Source organism: Corvus brachyrhynchos, unplaced genomic scaffold (assembly GCF_000691975.1).
Source record: "Corvus brachyrhynchos isolate BGI_N302 unplaced genomic scaffold, ASM69197v1 scaffold281, whole genome shotgun sequence".
Lineage (NCBI taxonomy): Eukaryota > Metazoa > Chordata > Aves > Passeriformes > Corvidae > Corvus > Corvus brachyrhynchos.
This window is the reverse complement of record NW_008236509.1, coordinates 720,355-737,036: the sequence shown is the minus strand read 5'-3', so window position 1 is coordinate 737,036 and position 16,682 is coordinate 720,355. Positions and strand designations below refer to the sequence as shown.

General features: G+C 40.3%; 1 protein-coding gene across 2 annotated transcripts in view; it reads left to right on the top strand.

The window, feature by feature from the left end:
• The window catches only part of GALNT18 (polypeptide N-acetylgalactosaminyltransferase 18), a 207,513-nt gene that overhangs the window by 150,651 nt on the left and 40,180 nt on the right, over positions 1-16,682 (top strand). For both annotated transcript variants that reach the window (XM_017726304.1, XM_008644053.2), the window contains exons 8-10: positions 2,110-2,295; positions 6,144-6,281; positions 10,961-11,056. In XM_017726304.1, coding sequence (XP_017581793.1) covers positions 2,110-2,295; positions 6,144-6,281; positions 10,961-11,056 — 420 coding nt within the window. The remainder of the gene's footprint in view (positions 1-2,109; positions 2,296-6,143; positions 6,282-10,960; positions 11,057-16,682) is intronic.

The window sequence follows — 16,682 nt, the reverse complement described above, 5'->3', positions numbered from 1 at the left end:
ATAGACTGTGAATTTTTTGCTCAACTTGTTGTCAAGATGGCATTCAGACCTAGCTCTGAAAATCCCACAAAAGATTTGGTGTTCACTTGTTGGCCTTGGCACGAGGCCATCCCTGGTTAGAAGGAGCAGAGGCGCTGGGCAGAGTACACAGTGCAAGTGGTGTGTGAATTGTCCTTAGCCCTTGTCCTGGGCTATGTTATGAGCATCTCTACATCTTCCTTGTCTTTCATTATACTAATTTAGGCAGTGTGCACTGAGTAACTCTGAAACAATTTATAGCTGGATGTCCATGCTGTACTGAGAAATGACTGTGACTGAAAGCAGGCATTGTGTGAGCACAGCCTGGTGATACTTCACGTTTAATCTTTATTAGGAGATGGAGCTGGACCATTTATAATTATATGTTGGACAAACTATTATTTTAGTTAGATTGTTAAACTGGATTGCCCACTTAATATGATATTTAGAAAGACAGGACACAAATGTTGTTTCTGGATTATTTATTCTTGTGTCAGATCAATTGCATATTTATTTTTAAATATTTATGATCATCTCAGTTTTGCCCTGATTTTGATAATGGTTATGTTTATTTACTCTTATAGTCTTCCAAGTTCTGGACACAGAGAGATGCTGAAGTCTTTTTTGCTCCCTTTTTGACTGTACAGCAGGTTCATGGGTTAGCTCCCTTTCCACAGAGCTCTGGAAACCAGGGCTCTATCTCTTCTCCCAGCATATGCTGAATGCAATTAGGCACCAGTTCAGAAAAAGCTTTGTAAACATTCTGAATTCATGCCACATTTTCTGGTCTCAGGAGCTGCCAAATGCCTAAATGCTGTATTCAAGCCAGATGTCTAAATATATAAAATGAATGACTGAACAAAGTGCCTCCTTAGTAGAGCATATGCCTATAGGGTGGACAGAACTGAGGGGTCTGAGATCAGCTCCAGAACAGGATGTTCTGCCAGCCCACATTCCTGGCCACCAGGAGGGAGACCAGAATATGATCTCCTGGATGAGTGTAGAAGGAAGAAGCACCCTTGCTCTCATTTTTTGCTGTCCTAGTATGAGATACCAAGCCTCAGGAATCTCAGCTGGCAGTATCATAAGGCAAACTCTGTCACTTCTCAGTGAGTACACCTGCCTCTGGGACACCCAGGTACTTGTTCAGCACTATCAAACTGTTTGAGTACATCTGGGCTTTCACCTGAGCAGCATCCACTCAACCATTATGAATGGGCTGCCTTGATCTTGTTAGGAAGCTTACATAATACAGGATACACAGAAAAAGAGCTGCTATGTAAAATAACTCATGTACTTCACTGACTCTTAAGTCTGCCAAAGTGGGTTGAAAGCAGAAAGGGAAAATCAGAAATGAAAGCAATAATTATGATTAATATTGTGTACTTTAGCTCAGTTGTGGTAGTGGGCAAAACTGAAATCCGTTTGAGCAGGTAGAGTAACCTACATTAAAAATTTATTGTAAGAGTAGTTTCTGATGAAATTGTTCATACAACATTTTCACCAGGCAGTCTTGGTCTTTGCCTTTCCTTCTCAAAAGGAATAGACCTGGTCCCTTCTCAACTATGTTTAAAGCAAAGCATAAGATGCATTTATATTCCTCACCTTCCTAGAACCTGAAACTTCAGTGGTCTTAAAAAGCTGGTTGGCTTCATTTCCCTGTTATGACTAGCTGCCTAGTTTGAGATTCTGGGTAGTGCGTGTATGGACTGGTATGGACTGTGCAGAACCTCAGAGAAAAGCCCTGCAAACCATTAAAACTTGAACCAGGCGTTACTGTTTTGAATGGCTATAAATAATTTTACTGATAATCTTGAGAAAAGCCGAGTTGATCCAGGAAGTTTGTGATGTGAGACTACTGGTAATGTAGAAACTGCAGTAAGGTTAAGTAGCAATAATAATTCATGGTAGGGCAAGGTAGTAACTCTGTCCTCTCACAACCTCTGTGTAGTCCAATAAGTCTTGAATGGTTATTCTCCTTTGTAACAATGGCTAGCATAGAAATAAAACAATTCCAGTGTATTTGCTGGAGGCCAGCAGTGGTGTAGGGAGCTGTCACTAGCAGAATGTCCTTTTATTTTTCCTTGCTAGGTGTGGCAGTGTGGAGGAAGCGTTGAGGTTCTGCCTTGCTCCAGGATTGCCCACATTGAAAGAGCACATAAACCATACACAGAGGATCTGACTGCTCACGTCCGGAGAAACGCACTGAGGGTGGCAGAAGTGTGGATGGATGAGTTTAAGAGCCATGTCTATATGGCCTGGAACATACCCCAGGAGGTGAGTGTCAGAGACCACTGTTTGCAGGCTTTGGCTTTAGATTATTTTGGGTTTGGTTCCTGCCCTGAATTTTGATTTTTCTGGTAAGATTTTATTTGCATATGTGTATGTGTTTATGTCTCACATATAGGCATAAGACATGCCTATACCTACACAATTGTATATAAACATATATATGTAGCTTTGTCTTATTCTAGAGTAACTCCTTTGTCTTTAGGTTCCTTAAAAATTAGTTTCTTGTCAAGCTCATCCTCTTCACTGATGACTCTTCATGGATATTTTAAACTAGTAGCTGCAGAAATGTGGGAAAAAAATCCCCATCAAATCTACATTGCACATCTTGTTTTGAATTTGGTTTTACCATCACAGAGCGCTATAATTCCACAGGATTTGTGAGGAGAGATCTGCCGGGGGGTGTTGACAGCCACTGAGGCAAGTGTGGGGTGCCTGATAAGGATTTCACATCAGAGTGAGGGTGGCTGGTGGGTGTCATGACATACTGCAGAATCTCACTGCAACTCCCCACTGGACTGCTTGTCCTGATTTCTTTTCCATGGATGAGCATTGCTTGGTCGATTGTATTTAAGAGATGATGTCAGATGGCCAACCTCAGAATTCAGTTTAATTTTAGGTGTTCTTCCTTTCTGTAGTCAATGGTACTTAATCTATGAACACCTATGAGCTAAAGGGCTCAGAGCAAGGGGACTGTACTTATTCAGAATCTGTGTCGATAGATTGTTTCCCCCTAGAAGCTGGAAAGCATGGCTCTAGTTGAATTTGGAGTTTAACTCAGAGTACAGCTCTCATCATTACAGCAAAAGCAAACAGTCTAGACTTAAATTAAAGGGCAATTTATTTTTTCTATAGTAAAATCTCTCTGATTTGACAACTGTTCAGAGAAACTGGTTTTGCTGCAATTTCTGTTTTGAGAAATAAAGTGCTGTACTTCTCCTTTAGTCTAATAAGAAGAAAAGATTGGAAACAAAAAACCGACTTAATATATGAATGCTGATGTTGGTTCAGCTGCTCTCAATAGCTTCTTGCATCTCTTGTGATTAAAAGTAGATAATTTTGGCAAAGTGGGGAAGTCATTGTCCTATTTTTCAGTTGCAACGTTAGCCACATAATCTGCCATGACCATGAAAAAAAAATCCTCTGTAACCTTTTTTGGAAGTCCCATGTTCAGCAAATCCATGCTGCCCTCTAAGTGTCCCTGTTTTGAGAAGTTGCATGGCAGTCCATACGAGAATAAAGACATTTCTGCACTGGATAGGGTTACTTGTTTTATGGCAAAGTAATTCCAAATGGATTTTATTTGTGATTAGCCTGATAGATTTAGATTTCAGTTGCTATTTCATATTGTTATTTTCTTGAAGATTGGTTGATTTTCATTGATTGATCCAGGTTTTAGTTTTTTAACTTGCAAACATAACATTAACATGATACTTAGAAATTCCTCTTGCTAACCAGGATGTACAGTACTGTACACTGATTTGCATCGTATTCATCCAGATGTGGTGGTGGTGGTGCTTAACCTTGTGCAAATTTGAGATCTGAATGCAATTTAAAATCAAATTCATGAAGAATGCAAAGATAAATTGCAACTGGAAAACTACAGGAGTAATTCTCTATCTGGAAGCTAATGAATACTGGTAATGGACTGTGCAAGTAATAGAAATGTATTCAGTTATAATAGTCAAGACTTTCCATGAAATATGTTATTCCAAAATGTTAAACACTGGACCTGATTTCTTCCGTGGAAGGATTCCCAGATCTCTGAGAAGTCAGATGTTTCCAAAGGTTTTGGTCTTTGGGAGCTAACAATAAAAAGAAGTCAGAGTCATTTGGCAGTGTGCTGTGACTGCCCTCTCGGGATGTCTGTGGGCTTCTCTCTGAAGTGCTGAGGGCTTCAAATGGAGACCTCTGCTGCCGTGGTGATTTCTGCATCATTGACACTTAGATTCATAGATACAGAAAAGTACTTGAAACTCAAAGATTCTTCAAGTCCCAGAATCAAGGACTGTGCTTTCCATGTGTTCTGCCTGTGCTTCTGGTTTTGTTTGTTTGTTGGGTTTTGATTTTTTCCCCCCATCATATTCTTGGCTTTAGGGAACACACTCACTTATTGGTGGTGATAAAGCCAGTGTGCTATGTGTGAGCTATTTTTCTTCTCCAGCTGCATGAAAGGATGTGATTACTGAGGCCCTTGATGCTCTTATTTTCTTATACAGTAAACGGTGAGGAAACAAGCATTGGTGCCTGCAGGGTTGCATGAGATAGGATTTGGGAGGCAGTGGACCAATTTAGCACTTGATCCCAGGAAGCCTTGTTAATGTTAGAAGTCAAATGTCTGTGTGCTGGCACCTTCCTTTTCCTACACACAAGTGGCAGATACACTGGCAAGTGCAGCCAGAGTGGTGCCTGAGCAGGATTTGTTCACGAGATCCATTGATTGTCTTTCAGCACCCTACAGTCTCTTTATTTAGTCCCTAGCTGCAAAATTCAGAAAAAAATTGCCACTTAAGGCACAGTTCCACATGAAGTTTTATGAATTATGTAGGGCTTGAGATGGGGAATCACCATTTTTAAGATTGTTGAGTTATGTCTGATCTGTGTATGCAAAATCTCAGTTACCTACTTTTTAGAGTACTTTGCTAATGTTGAAGTCAGTTTTACTTTAGTTAGAAAATGCTTCCATAATAAAATATACTTGTTCCAGATTAGCATTAATTCAGTGCTTTGGGATGCAGTGGTTGCTTCAGCAGCTCAGAAATCTAGATAATTATACAGATACCTTTTTGTTGTGTAACTAAGAAAATTCAGTGCTTTCAATGTTATTTTTAAATCCTGTCTTGTGGCTGACAAAAATCTTTGAGGTGTTTATGGCCCAGTAAAGGCTGTTGTTTAAGGAGATAGATTATAAGATTTCCCTATGAAAATGTATTTATCCTGTGTTTTGCTCTGAGGCAGAAGTGGTATAGCACAGTGTGGAGCAAAATGTCTCATTTTACTTCCTGTCATAGAGAAGCCATGAATTTGCACTTAGATCCCTCTCTAAAAATTTCTGCTGCGTGATTTTAATGTGATAAATTATTGATTTTTATATGCAAGGCCTTTATGAAAGTCATGCTTTGTGATCTGCTCTTACGAAAAGTAGAAACTAGGTTAGCCAGAAATGTAAAGGAGGATAAAAATTACAGGAGAGAATTTTCTGCAATTGCTTTTAACAAAAATAACAACTTCTCTTTTTACATTACAAAAGAACTTTAATAAGTGCTATTTTAGAAAGGTGAGCAGAGCTTCTGCTCTTTGCAGTGAAGCAGTAACCCAGACTTCAGAAATGGCCAGAAGTGTCAGACACTAATGATTAGGCCACAGTGGGACACCAGCAATGCCCATGTTTCTAGGGCAATTTGCTATTTTCTGCCAATTCTTTTTGGATTTGGAAAGTGCCAGGAAATTACAGAACAACAGTGATACTCCTTGGACACTGGATCTAAACCCCACTGAAGCCAACAGGAGTGGTCCCATTCACCAAAGCAGACTGTAAAAGGGACCCTGCCATGGTGACCTGTATCATATTTAGCTGAGACACTTCTGGGGTGTGTGTGGGTTAACAGACTCACTTCACAACCAAAACCTGGTCACTGTCATAGGTCAAAACCATGTTTGACTCTTGGGGATGGTGCTATTCAGGGCCAGGGGTTGAGCTTGATGATCTTGATGGGCCCCTTCCAACTCAGTTGATTCTGTGATTCCTCAATGAGGGAGATTCTGGGTGTTTAGTTTACACAGAAATGTATCACTGATGTCTCTTCTGCTTTTTCTGCCCTTTGTTTCATGTGCAGGACTCCGGAATTGATATTGGTGATATTTCAGAGAGGAAGGCCTTAAGGAAAAAGCTCCAGTGCAAGACCTTTAGGTGGTATCTTGTCAGCGTGTATCCTGAAATGAGAATGTATTCGGATACCGTCGCCTATGGGGTGGTAAGGATCTTGTTTACATTTCCCATTCTAAAAACATGGGGGAGAAAGGTGTAATAGTGGAAGAAATTCATGAAGACAATGCCAGGCTCAAAAGAATGAGATCAACTTGAAGTCACTAGTTAAATAATTTATTGGACTGGGTAGTTGACAGAGACAGCTGCTCTGCTGTCATTTGTGCGGAGGTATTCTGAATGTTATCTTCCTCCCTGATTTTTTGTTTGCTTCATGGCTTGCATTTCACACAGAAATACTCAAGGGGTGATTTTGCAGACACACTGGAACTGACAGGTTTGTGGCAGCAGGTGAATTCCCAAATAGGCTCAGTATTTCAACTGCAACCTTCTTAAGATTGTAGCCAGAGCTTAATTTAGAATCATGGAGTCATTTAGGATGGAAATACTTTTAATATCATCAAATCCAACTGTTAAAAGGCTGATGCTTTCCCTTATTAAAGTTCTAGCCATTTAAGGGCAATCCTGCTTCACTCTTGAACAGATATCACAGTAGACATCTGCTACAAGGTGTCAAAGACTTACATGCCAAGCTAGCCAAATCTCACATAGCTAAGCCATGTGTAAAGCACCACTAGAGAGGTTCAAGAATTACATTGCATCCAACAGAAACTGCAGCTAAATCCATGCATTTTGGAATCATTATTATTTGTGTAACAGTAGTGCCCCTGTCTGTGTTGAAATCACGCTTGAGTTGCACTGTGCTAATTGAGGCAGAAGCAGTTCTTGCCCCTCAGAAACTGGCAGGACCCCAAACAGAGAGGGCAGATGAGCAGAGTAAATGAGCACAGGCCCATAGTAAGGTAATAAACCTAGGATGGCCTTTTCACATTCTTTTCCACTGTCATTTTCACAAAAATTGATTCCTGCAAAATTTTTCTTTTTGCATGACATTCCCAAACAGGAAGTGTGACTAATTAAGAGGGGATCATACAAGTCAAAGGTCTGTCTTCACACATTCCTCCTCAGAAAGAAAACTGACCTGTGCAGTTGGCCAGCATGGCTCTGGAAGAGCCCTGAGGGTGCCATAGAGCAGCTGGGGTGTTTTGGCAAATGAAGGGATTGTACATCCTGCAAAGTTCCATGACCCCTGTGATGATCAATTAAAATAATCATGCTGACTTTTCATACAATCAAACAAGAGAAGAAAAGCACTTCCAGCACAGGTTTAGGTCATTGCTAAATGCATGAGATAATGGTTACCTTCCAGATTAGTTCAGAACAATGCCAAAATCACACCTGTGTGCAAGAAGCCTCTGCCATAGACCATGGAATTGCTCTCAGTGATGCCGTGATCTAATGAAGTGTGGAGTTTCCTGAGGAGGAGGCGGCACAGCAGCTAACTAGTGCATGGTTCTGCTTGTAGGTGGCTCTGGCTAAAGAAGTCTTTTCAGGTAGAAATAATACAATATAAATAAAGGAAGGGCAGTGGAAGAGCTAATGTACTCATCTCAGGATCAACTCCACATCATGCAAGTCAAAACGAAAATCAGCAACAGGCGCCCTGTAATTTTATACTCTGCTGAGAGATTTTCATCAACCAAAAAGAGTAAGAAGGGTTTCTCACAAAAATACTGAACACAATGGTCAGCCTGGAGAAGAGAAGGCTTCAGGGAGACCTTAAAGTAACCTTCCAGTATCTGAAGAGGGCTAAAGAGAGCTGGAGAGGGACTTTTCACAAGGACATATAGTGATAGGACAAGAGGGAATGGCTTTAAAGTGAAAGAGGGTAAAGTGAAAGATAATCTATCCTAGTTAGATATTAGGAAGAAATTCTTTACTGTGAGGGTGGTGAGGCTCTGGTAGAGGTTGCCTGGAGAGATTATGGACTCTTTGTCCCTGGAGGTGTTCGAGACCAGGCTGGATGGGTCTTTGAGTAACCTGGTCTAGTGGAAGGTGTTGCTGCCCACGGCAGCAGTTTGGAACAAGATAATCTCTAATGTGTGTTCCAACCCAAGCCATTCTATGATTCTGTGATTCAGGTACTGCCCAGAAATGCACATGATTATCATCAGCTGACAGAGATGTGAGGAGCAGGCCTTGTTTGTACCATCACAAAGGAAGCAGTGGACAACAATGGCAACAGATAAAGAGGGAGCATTCTGTGAAATACACAGCTCACTGTTTTATGAAATACTGTTGTATGACACGAGACTAAGTGCCTCTATCCTTGTAGTAAAAGAATCACTTGGATGTCTAATCTTCTTTTGAGTCTGCTCTCCTGTTTGCTTGCACATCTTACAGCAGAGAAGGGTGTGATACTTCAAAGCCAAGTCAGCTGCTTTCTGATTCTCTAAATGCTTCCATTCATCAACTGGATTCATTTTTTCATAGAAAATAGAAATATTCCTACTATAGCATTATCATCAATTTAAAAAAATACTGACTAATTGAAAAAGTTACCTGAATGGGGGTGAAGATTAGGATTTAGGCATTGACAGAGTCACCCCATGTATTTATTTCCTGAATCCTAAATTTCCTCCTATTCTGTGAGAGTTAGGGAAATAGTTGCATCATTCAGGTCTAGTTTATGTTGTGGCATATAGATAGGGTTGGGGTTGGTGGCAGAGTAAATATTTGGGAAGGAAATTTCTTTCTGAATTGTGCAGTATACTCCTAGTTAGAAGAAAGCAATGTCACTGGGCCAAAAGCTTGTTGTATTCAGTGTAACGGCTGGCTCCCTGATGGCAACTTGATGTTTGAGGTGATTTTGCAAATTCAGAATTGTGGCAGTCTACCTTATATCTGTATTCTGTAAGGCTCCAAGTTTGAAAGGGAGCAAATGACAGTATTGACTAACTATTTCTGGGTTTCAGCACAGGGATTGTCTGTCATATTTTGGATTGTTCTTAAGATTAAGTCTTGGTAGGCTAAAATTGCATTACCCAGGTTAATTGTTGGTTGCCACAAAGCCACTAGATTTTGGAAAGAGAGAGCTCCTGAGAATCTGGGCCTCAGATTTTGAAATAGCATTATTAGCTAACAGGTCAGTTGCTGTTTTGTTTCTGGTTTTTTCTTCCTTTATTACGGGGATTGTAGTGGAAAAGTTTATAACATTAGCACTAGGACAAGCATTAGGATGGGAGTTCATGGAAGAGGTTTTGAAAACACAAAGGTAGTGCTGGACCCAGCATGAATTAATAAGGCTGATATTTATCATTGGTTTGGATAGAGAGTGGTGCTTAGACATCTGATTGTGATTAGAGTCATGGCTATGGTTACATTATGAATAAGAAGTAGAAAGCTTTGAGAGAGATTGTATTTAATTCTCAAAGATTTAATTCTTGAGAGTAATGCCAGTATTGATACCTAATGCATATTTTCTCTTTAATGTTGAGATTTTTCGTGTCCATTACTGGATTTAGAGTTAGGTTTGGAGTTGGAAGTCTTGTAGAGATGAGTTAATGGTTTTGATTTTATTCACTTCCTGTCTTCAGTCTCTGGCTTGTCCACTCTTCCTATGTGCTAGTGCAGTTCGAGGCTTCTTTGCTAAGGATATGAATTTGTTTTCCTCAGCAGAGGCCGCTGTGCACAGCTAAGAGACCTGGCCAGTTAATCACAGGTGGTTGCAAACCACATCTCCACTCCCTCCATCAGACACTTGCCTCCTATTCTCTGAGCCAATCTTACATCACTAAACACCTTTACACGTTTGTGGATACAAAAATGCTGTTAGCAAGGAATTTTCCTGCTGCTTTCTAAGCCGTGGGATGCTTTTCTCTCTCACAAAGAGATTAGCAGAAATTCTATAAACTATGAACACCTGTGACCTTGTAGAACTATGTTTATGGTACAGTAGAAAAATATTTTGACAATGGATGTTTAGGATTTCTAGCCAATCCACCTAGAGGGTGGGTGATCCTTTGTCCAATTAGACTATGAAGGAAAAGTCTATAAAAGAGTTTGTAAAATAATTAAATAAATCAATCTTGCTGCACAATTCCTGCCTTCTGGATCTCCTCTCCTCTCCTACGGCTGCAGGATACAGTAATAGATGTCCGTGGGTATGCAGTCCACATCTTTGTCCTCACGCTCTGAACAGACCTCCCAGCTGTCTGTGCTCATTAATTTAGCACTTCACTTTCAGAAAACTCTGTCTCAGCGTTGCCCAGGTTTTTCACAGGCCTTTGTGCTGACCAGGGCCAAGTATTTGCAGTCTGTTCATTGCTGTGTGTGGTTAGCCCAGAATAATCAGAGGAGCTGGTGCATAACAATTGCCCTGAAGTCTTCAGGTGTCAGCTGAAAGCAGTTTTTTGAATTATTTCCAGAAATCAGAAGACTCTCCTGAGTGACTCTGAAAAGCTGTTTAATACCTCATCTATCTTGCTCAGCAGGATGCATTGAAGTTCTGTATATAGTGTGCACCAGGGACTAAATATTTTTAAAACATATATCAAAAAATTATTGCTATCTCTGAAGGCTTTTTGAAATACAGCGTGCCTGAAACTTTGTGCAACATTATCGAAATCAGTACTGCTAGGTTATCTACAAGGAAGAATTTAGTCCAGATGCTTTCTCTTCAAAATATTCACTGCAACATATTTTAATTTTGCATATTTCCTTCTTCAACTACATATGTTTTATTTTTTTCAAAGAAAAGAAAGTAATCACACCATCTTTTTCTCACGTAAAACTTGCTTGATTTCTTTTTCTTTCTGTTTATTTTAGCTGCAGAATTCCCTGAAAAGCGATTTGTGCCTTGATCAAGGGCCAGACACAGAGAATATACCAATCATGTATATCTGCCATGGAATGACACCACAGGTTAGTTTGTCTAATGATCTCTGATTTTGGTGCTGCTTTTAGCAGATTGTGTAGGAGGAACCATCTTGTACCTGTCATTGTTTTCCTGCAACAATCCCTCGGTAAGATGTTTAGTAGCTCTTTTTTAGAGAGACAGAACATTATTTCTGCTGTAAATTGAGAAGCACTGGTACATTAATGCTTTGACAAGGAAGTTGATTTATTCATTTTGAAAGAATTTAAGGAATATGAGAGTCAGCACTGACCCAGATTTGCTGATAGAAGCTTTCATTTCTGATCCTTAACTGTGCCTGTCATATGAATGAAGCAATGCATTTTAAAACATTTTGCATACACGCATAGGTATACCCACAGTTTATTTATGCATTATCTGAAGTAATGTGGTTTTTTACTTTATATATTTACTGTGTCATTTCCACAAATCTGAAATGTACAGCCACCTTCTTCACACCATACAGCTGTGTCAAATTCCAAACCCTGTTCTTGTGAAAACCCCTCCCCTAAATCTCCTTTTTTCTTTCTCTGCTGTTGTCCTATTATTCCACTATGTGCCAAAGACTCAAATTACCAAAACCTTTCCATTTTCTTACATAGCAGCTGGATTTACTAACTTGACAGACAGGAGGGTAAAGGCATGTGTCCCCAACTAAGTACATGGGCTTAAGTGAAAGGATTTTGAGGCAAATCTTGACAGGAGAAATAATGTTGCATGGCCTAGAACATGCTTGTCAAAGACAGACATGCAGATTATTTAACCTCAAAAGTAACATATGCAAAAAGGACATAAAGGAAATGGATATACTTGTGGGAATGATTGGAGAAACTGGAAAATCCCTCCAGTCTGAATGATTTTTTTTTTACCTGACTACCTTTTTATATTTGCCTTCTTGAAAGGACACTAATAATGCCCCACCCTATGAAGTTATGGAATGTGGTTTTACCCAGGAATGGCGAGTTACCTGTTTTGACTATACAGCAAATGAATCCTCAGAGTATCTCAGAAATAAACACAGAGTGACAGGGTGATCTTGTCCCCTGTGCCTGTACCTCATAGTGAACAGGAAACCTGAGTTTGGTGAGATGCAGATATGTTTCTCTACTTCCCTGCCAAGTTGCACATGCTGCAACTCTGTTCTGCACTGCCTTCCTTTGCTGAGGACCTTTAATATTGATCACTAGTGGCATCGTGCTTGAGTAAATTATGAATGATGAAGCCAGAAATATCTGAAAATCCCATCCATCAGACTCACTCACTGCATGGGCTGTGCCTTATTTGTCACATAATGATGTGGGAACCACTGTTTGCCTGCAGGAGGTTTGCAAGACAGTCCTCAGTGTTTGTGAAGGAACTGTGCAATTCACCCCTGAGCCAGAGCCATTATTCCTCGTCCTCTAGGAGGGCACCATGACTCTCGTGGCACATCATCTGTGAGAACAGTACACTGCAGGCATGCCTGTAAATTCCAATTAGAAACTTTAATTATAGTTGAGAGACAAACAACAGTAACAAGTCGCTTCAATTAGCGCAGTTTGTTATTCACCAGATAAAAAACTACCTTTGAATGTCAGCTCAAGTTCTGTACAAATGAGATAGCAGCAAATAAATGACAGAGGGGAAAGAGGCAAGGGAAACTTTTCTTGAAAAGACTGCTCCTTCATAATTAGAATGTTGTGTCTCCTCCCCATTACTGTGTATTTCATTTTGTAACTCATGTTAAAAACAACATCCAAAAAGGCCCAAATTTGGGTAAGGTCCCAGTAATGCCTGAGAACTTTTGCAAAAGAGAGTTAGACCTTCCCTGTGTTAGGGATTACGGTATTGAGAGGGAAAGAACTAACAAACATCACTCAGCATTCTTCTGTGAGATTTCCACTGCACATGTTGCATCTCTTGCTTAGGCAGAGCTGCAGCCCAGCCATGGACTTTTTCTCTTGCATTTTGGAAATATGTGTATAAATATTCCTTTTAATCTTAGTGATCTTTCCAGTAGCCACAAAAGATACTGGTAAGATGTTAATTTTATTCTAGCAGTGGTGAAATGCTGTATAAAGGGGGATGTTTTGCCCACCTGGCAGTCCTTACCAAAACAAATTAGTGCCCTGATTCAGGACTGCCTGCTTGAGTGTTTGGTGATGCCGTTCTTAGCTCAGATGCAAAGTTTTTCTGTTGTAGTTATTCCATTTATAGTTTTTTTGCTGCCACCACTTGGCACGCTTGCATCTAGATGTGCCATCTGACTGCCAGGAACCACTCCCTCACAGGCAGTTAAGTTGCTGCTCTTAGTTACTACTATAGCCCCTCTTCTAAACTGGATAACTTCCCTTTTTTTCCCCTAACTACTTTCAGATGTTTTTGGATTTTCATCTTTTTGCATGAGAAGTGGCTTAGATAAGGTGTTTGACATCAAAAAATAGTTTTAGAATCGTAGGTACAGCTACTGTTTCCTTTTAATATGCTTTATATAGGAAAGAAAACATTGAAGTCAATAGAAAGGGATCTGCATACCTGACATTAAAATTCCGTGCTCCATTTTTCATAGACTGTATCAAAAACATAATGTGTAGCTTCCTAATTAAAAACAGTAGAAAATGGTGAGGAAATACCCTAAAATATTGCAATGAACTGATCAAAAGTAGTTTTCCCTGTGGTGTTTCAGTTTAGTTTTAAATAGAATCAGGATTAGTGATGGTAAGACTTCTGTGATTCCAAACCTTTCAGCAATCCTCTCTGCCTCTGCTGTAACTAACATTGGCATATTCACAGTTCATTCCTGCAAGTATCTTGGAGTGCTTTATAACTGTGTTTATTTCATACTTCCATTCTACACACAGAGAAACTGATGCAAATCTTATGTGTGGTTAAATGCTAAGATTGAATGGAAAATCAAAATATGATCTGTCTATTTCTGTAGTCTTCTGATACTACTAATGTGAAAGAATTCCTCACAGCAGGGTCTTTGGCTTGGCCTGAAAAGACAGAAGGCATTTGAAAAACTAGAATTTGTGATTAGGTGTGTTTCCTACCCTCCTTCCATCTTCGGACGGTGCCTTCCAGGGCAGCTGTATTTTGTCCTGGTCCCCAGGAGACTGGACACTTCAGGATTTAGCATACCATTTACTGAATGTTTGATCAGTGGAAAAACCAAACTGGGTGATGATCCTGCAATGCATTCACATGAATTTAAGGGAAGAATTGCTATTCTTTTACCTTTAATAAGAATGAGTTCATTACAAAATGCTGCCCCAGTAATTTGAGATGCTTTTGAGAGCTTCCTTGTCTAAGTGGTGGCATCTGAACAGCGTGGCTGCCTAAGTAGCTCATCCTCCCCTGATTCTGTTGCTGAAGGGTGTTGCTTCCTAAGCATCACATCTTTCCATTCCTGCCTTTAGACACACTCAGCCCAAACCAGCACTGTCATTACAGCTCCATCTGCACAGCAACACACAGAGTGTTGACATAACTCCCCAGACTTGTCAGGGAACACCCCCATCACACCTGAGCATCTTTTGCTCTTCTCCAGCCACCACGGGTACCAGGCAGCTGTTAGATGTGCTCAAACCAAGGCCATCAGGTGGTTTTGGTACCTTTGGTGTGCTGCTGGTCACTGTTTGTAAATGGCTTTTAGTGTCTCTGTTAGCCTGTCACATCAAGCCTCTGAACAAAACTGGGTTTTGCAACCATTGAAGCAGCCAACATGGTAAAATAGTTAACTACAGGAGTTAAACCAGGCTCCTACTGCACTGTTTGGTGGTGGTAGGAATGATTTTACTTTAATCACATAAGATCATCTTAGAGGCAAAGCACAACAGCTCCCCATCAGAGCGATGATAAAGGGAATGAGAAAAACTGGGAGATGAGGTGGCTTGGCAGTGAGAGGAGATAAATGTGAAGGCAGAAGAATACTACTGGCAAAACAGTACATAAAACATAAAGTTCATGTGAGGCTCTGGGGGTTTTGCTGGGGTTTTTTAAGTGGTTCCTGTAGAAAAGATAAAGGTACTCTTCTAATTCCTGAACTTGTTAAAGTAAAGCAACAACTCAGTCATATGCTTAGGCCTTAAAAGATCTATTTCCAGCTGTGCCCCTGTTTTGCATGAAAAAAATGGTTGTTGTAGTTGCAGTAAGTATGTGCCCCAGGCCTGACTGCATTCCCTTCCTAATTCTGGCGTCTGCCTGAGCCTGGATGTTTGTTGTTGTTTAAGACTGCTGTTTAACCAGGCCTGTAATCTTGAAGGCAGGAAGATGACAGCATGTCACTTGCATTAAAACTGCTCCTTAGTGATAGTTTAGAAGATTCTTTTATGAGAATGAAATACCACATTATTAGAGACTTTATTATATAATAAATAAGTACCATCAATCAATGGAGTGATATTTTAAGTACAGATTTACCTTGATAATTGCTTGTGGCTGAGGGGATAATGGGCAGTTCTGTTCCCTTGTTCAATAGCTTCTGGCTCATATAATTCTCAATTTATAAGCAGTTAAACCCCCAAGCTCATCCAGTGATGTGAAAGTCAATAGAAACCGGTTAGATTTGGAGGAATTCAAGTTGAGGAACAGGGTCAGAAGACTGAATGGGGAGAATCACTTGAAAAGAAAAGCAGGTGAGAAGGGACACTCATTTATATATTTCATGTTCTTGCAAGAGATTGCAGAACTGACACAGTTGACTACAGCCCTGCTTGGTATGAATTATTGCATCTCCACTGAAGGCAGTGGAAGGGAGTCCTGCCAACACATAAAGCTGTGCCAGTTCACACTGTACAAGACTCTGACCTGAAAGCATAATCTTGTGTTCTAAGCATAGTGTCTGAAGTACTGGGAGCAGTTGCAAAAACTCCCAGAAACTTCTAAACTTTTAAAAACTCTTTGTATGATTCATGAATGCTTCTTTTAAACTGTTTATCATATATATTTTTATAAAAGCTATGTTTTCTTCAATCAAATCTCTTAACATGGTGGTTGTTCATACACAGATAATTGTAATACATTCCAGAAAAGGGCTTCTGTTATTTAGAAGTTTGTTAAGTATGTGTGTAAAACACATAAGCATTGCAAACTGAGACTCTGTGCAAGAAAATAGTTTAACAGAAGGCCCCACGTGCAACAGCTGCTGATTGTCAGGGAATAAGGAAGAACACAACAAAACCTTCAGATGGATCAATGACTGGCCCTTCAGAGTTGAAAAATCACTGCCCTGAAGATGTCTACAATAACAACATTTCAGGCAGCCTTTTTTAGGCAGTAAAGGGAGCACAGCAGCTGTTCAACAGCTCTCAGGTATATGAAAACTCAGGGTTGATGTTCATGATTGTCTTGGAGGCCAATGTCAGACATATTAGGCACCTGTGTACGAGGCAGCCTGACGTGACAGCACCATTTCTTTCTAACATGTTGGGCTGAACTTGGTAATTACCTGCTTGAGGATGATCATTTTGTGGGTGCAGACACACAGAGGGCTGTACAGAACCTGAGCTGTACAAAATGTCCCGTTCCATCTTGGCCCAGGTACTTTGCAGTCACGCTGTGGGTACAGAGAGTGGTCACTCCTCTCTTTGTCCAGCCAGTCTGTCATTATTCCTATGCAGAGAGGCAGGCCGGCTGGGCCGGCCTATTTCCCAG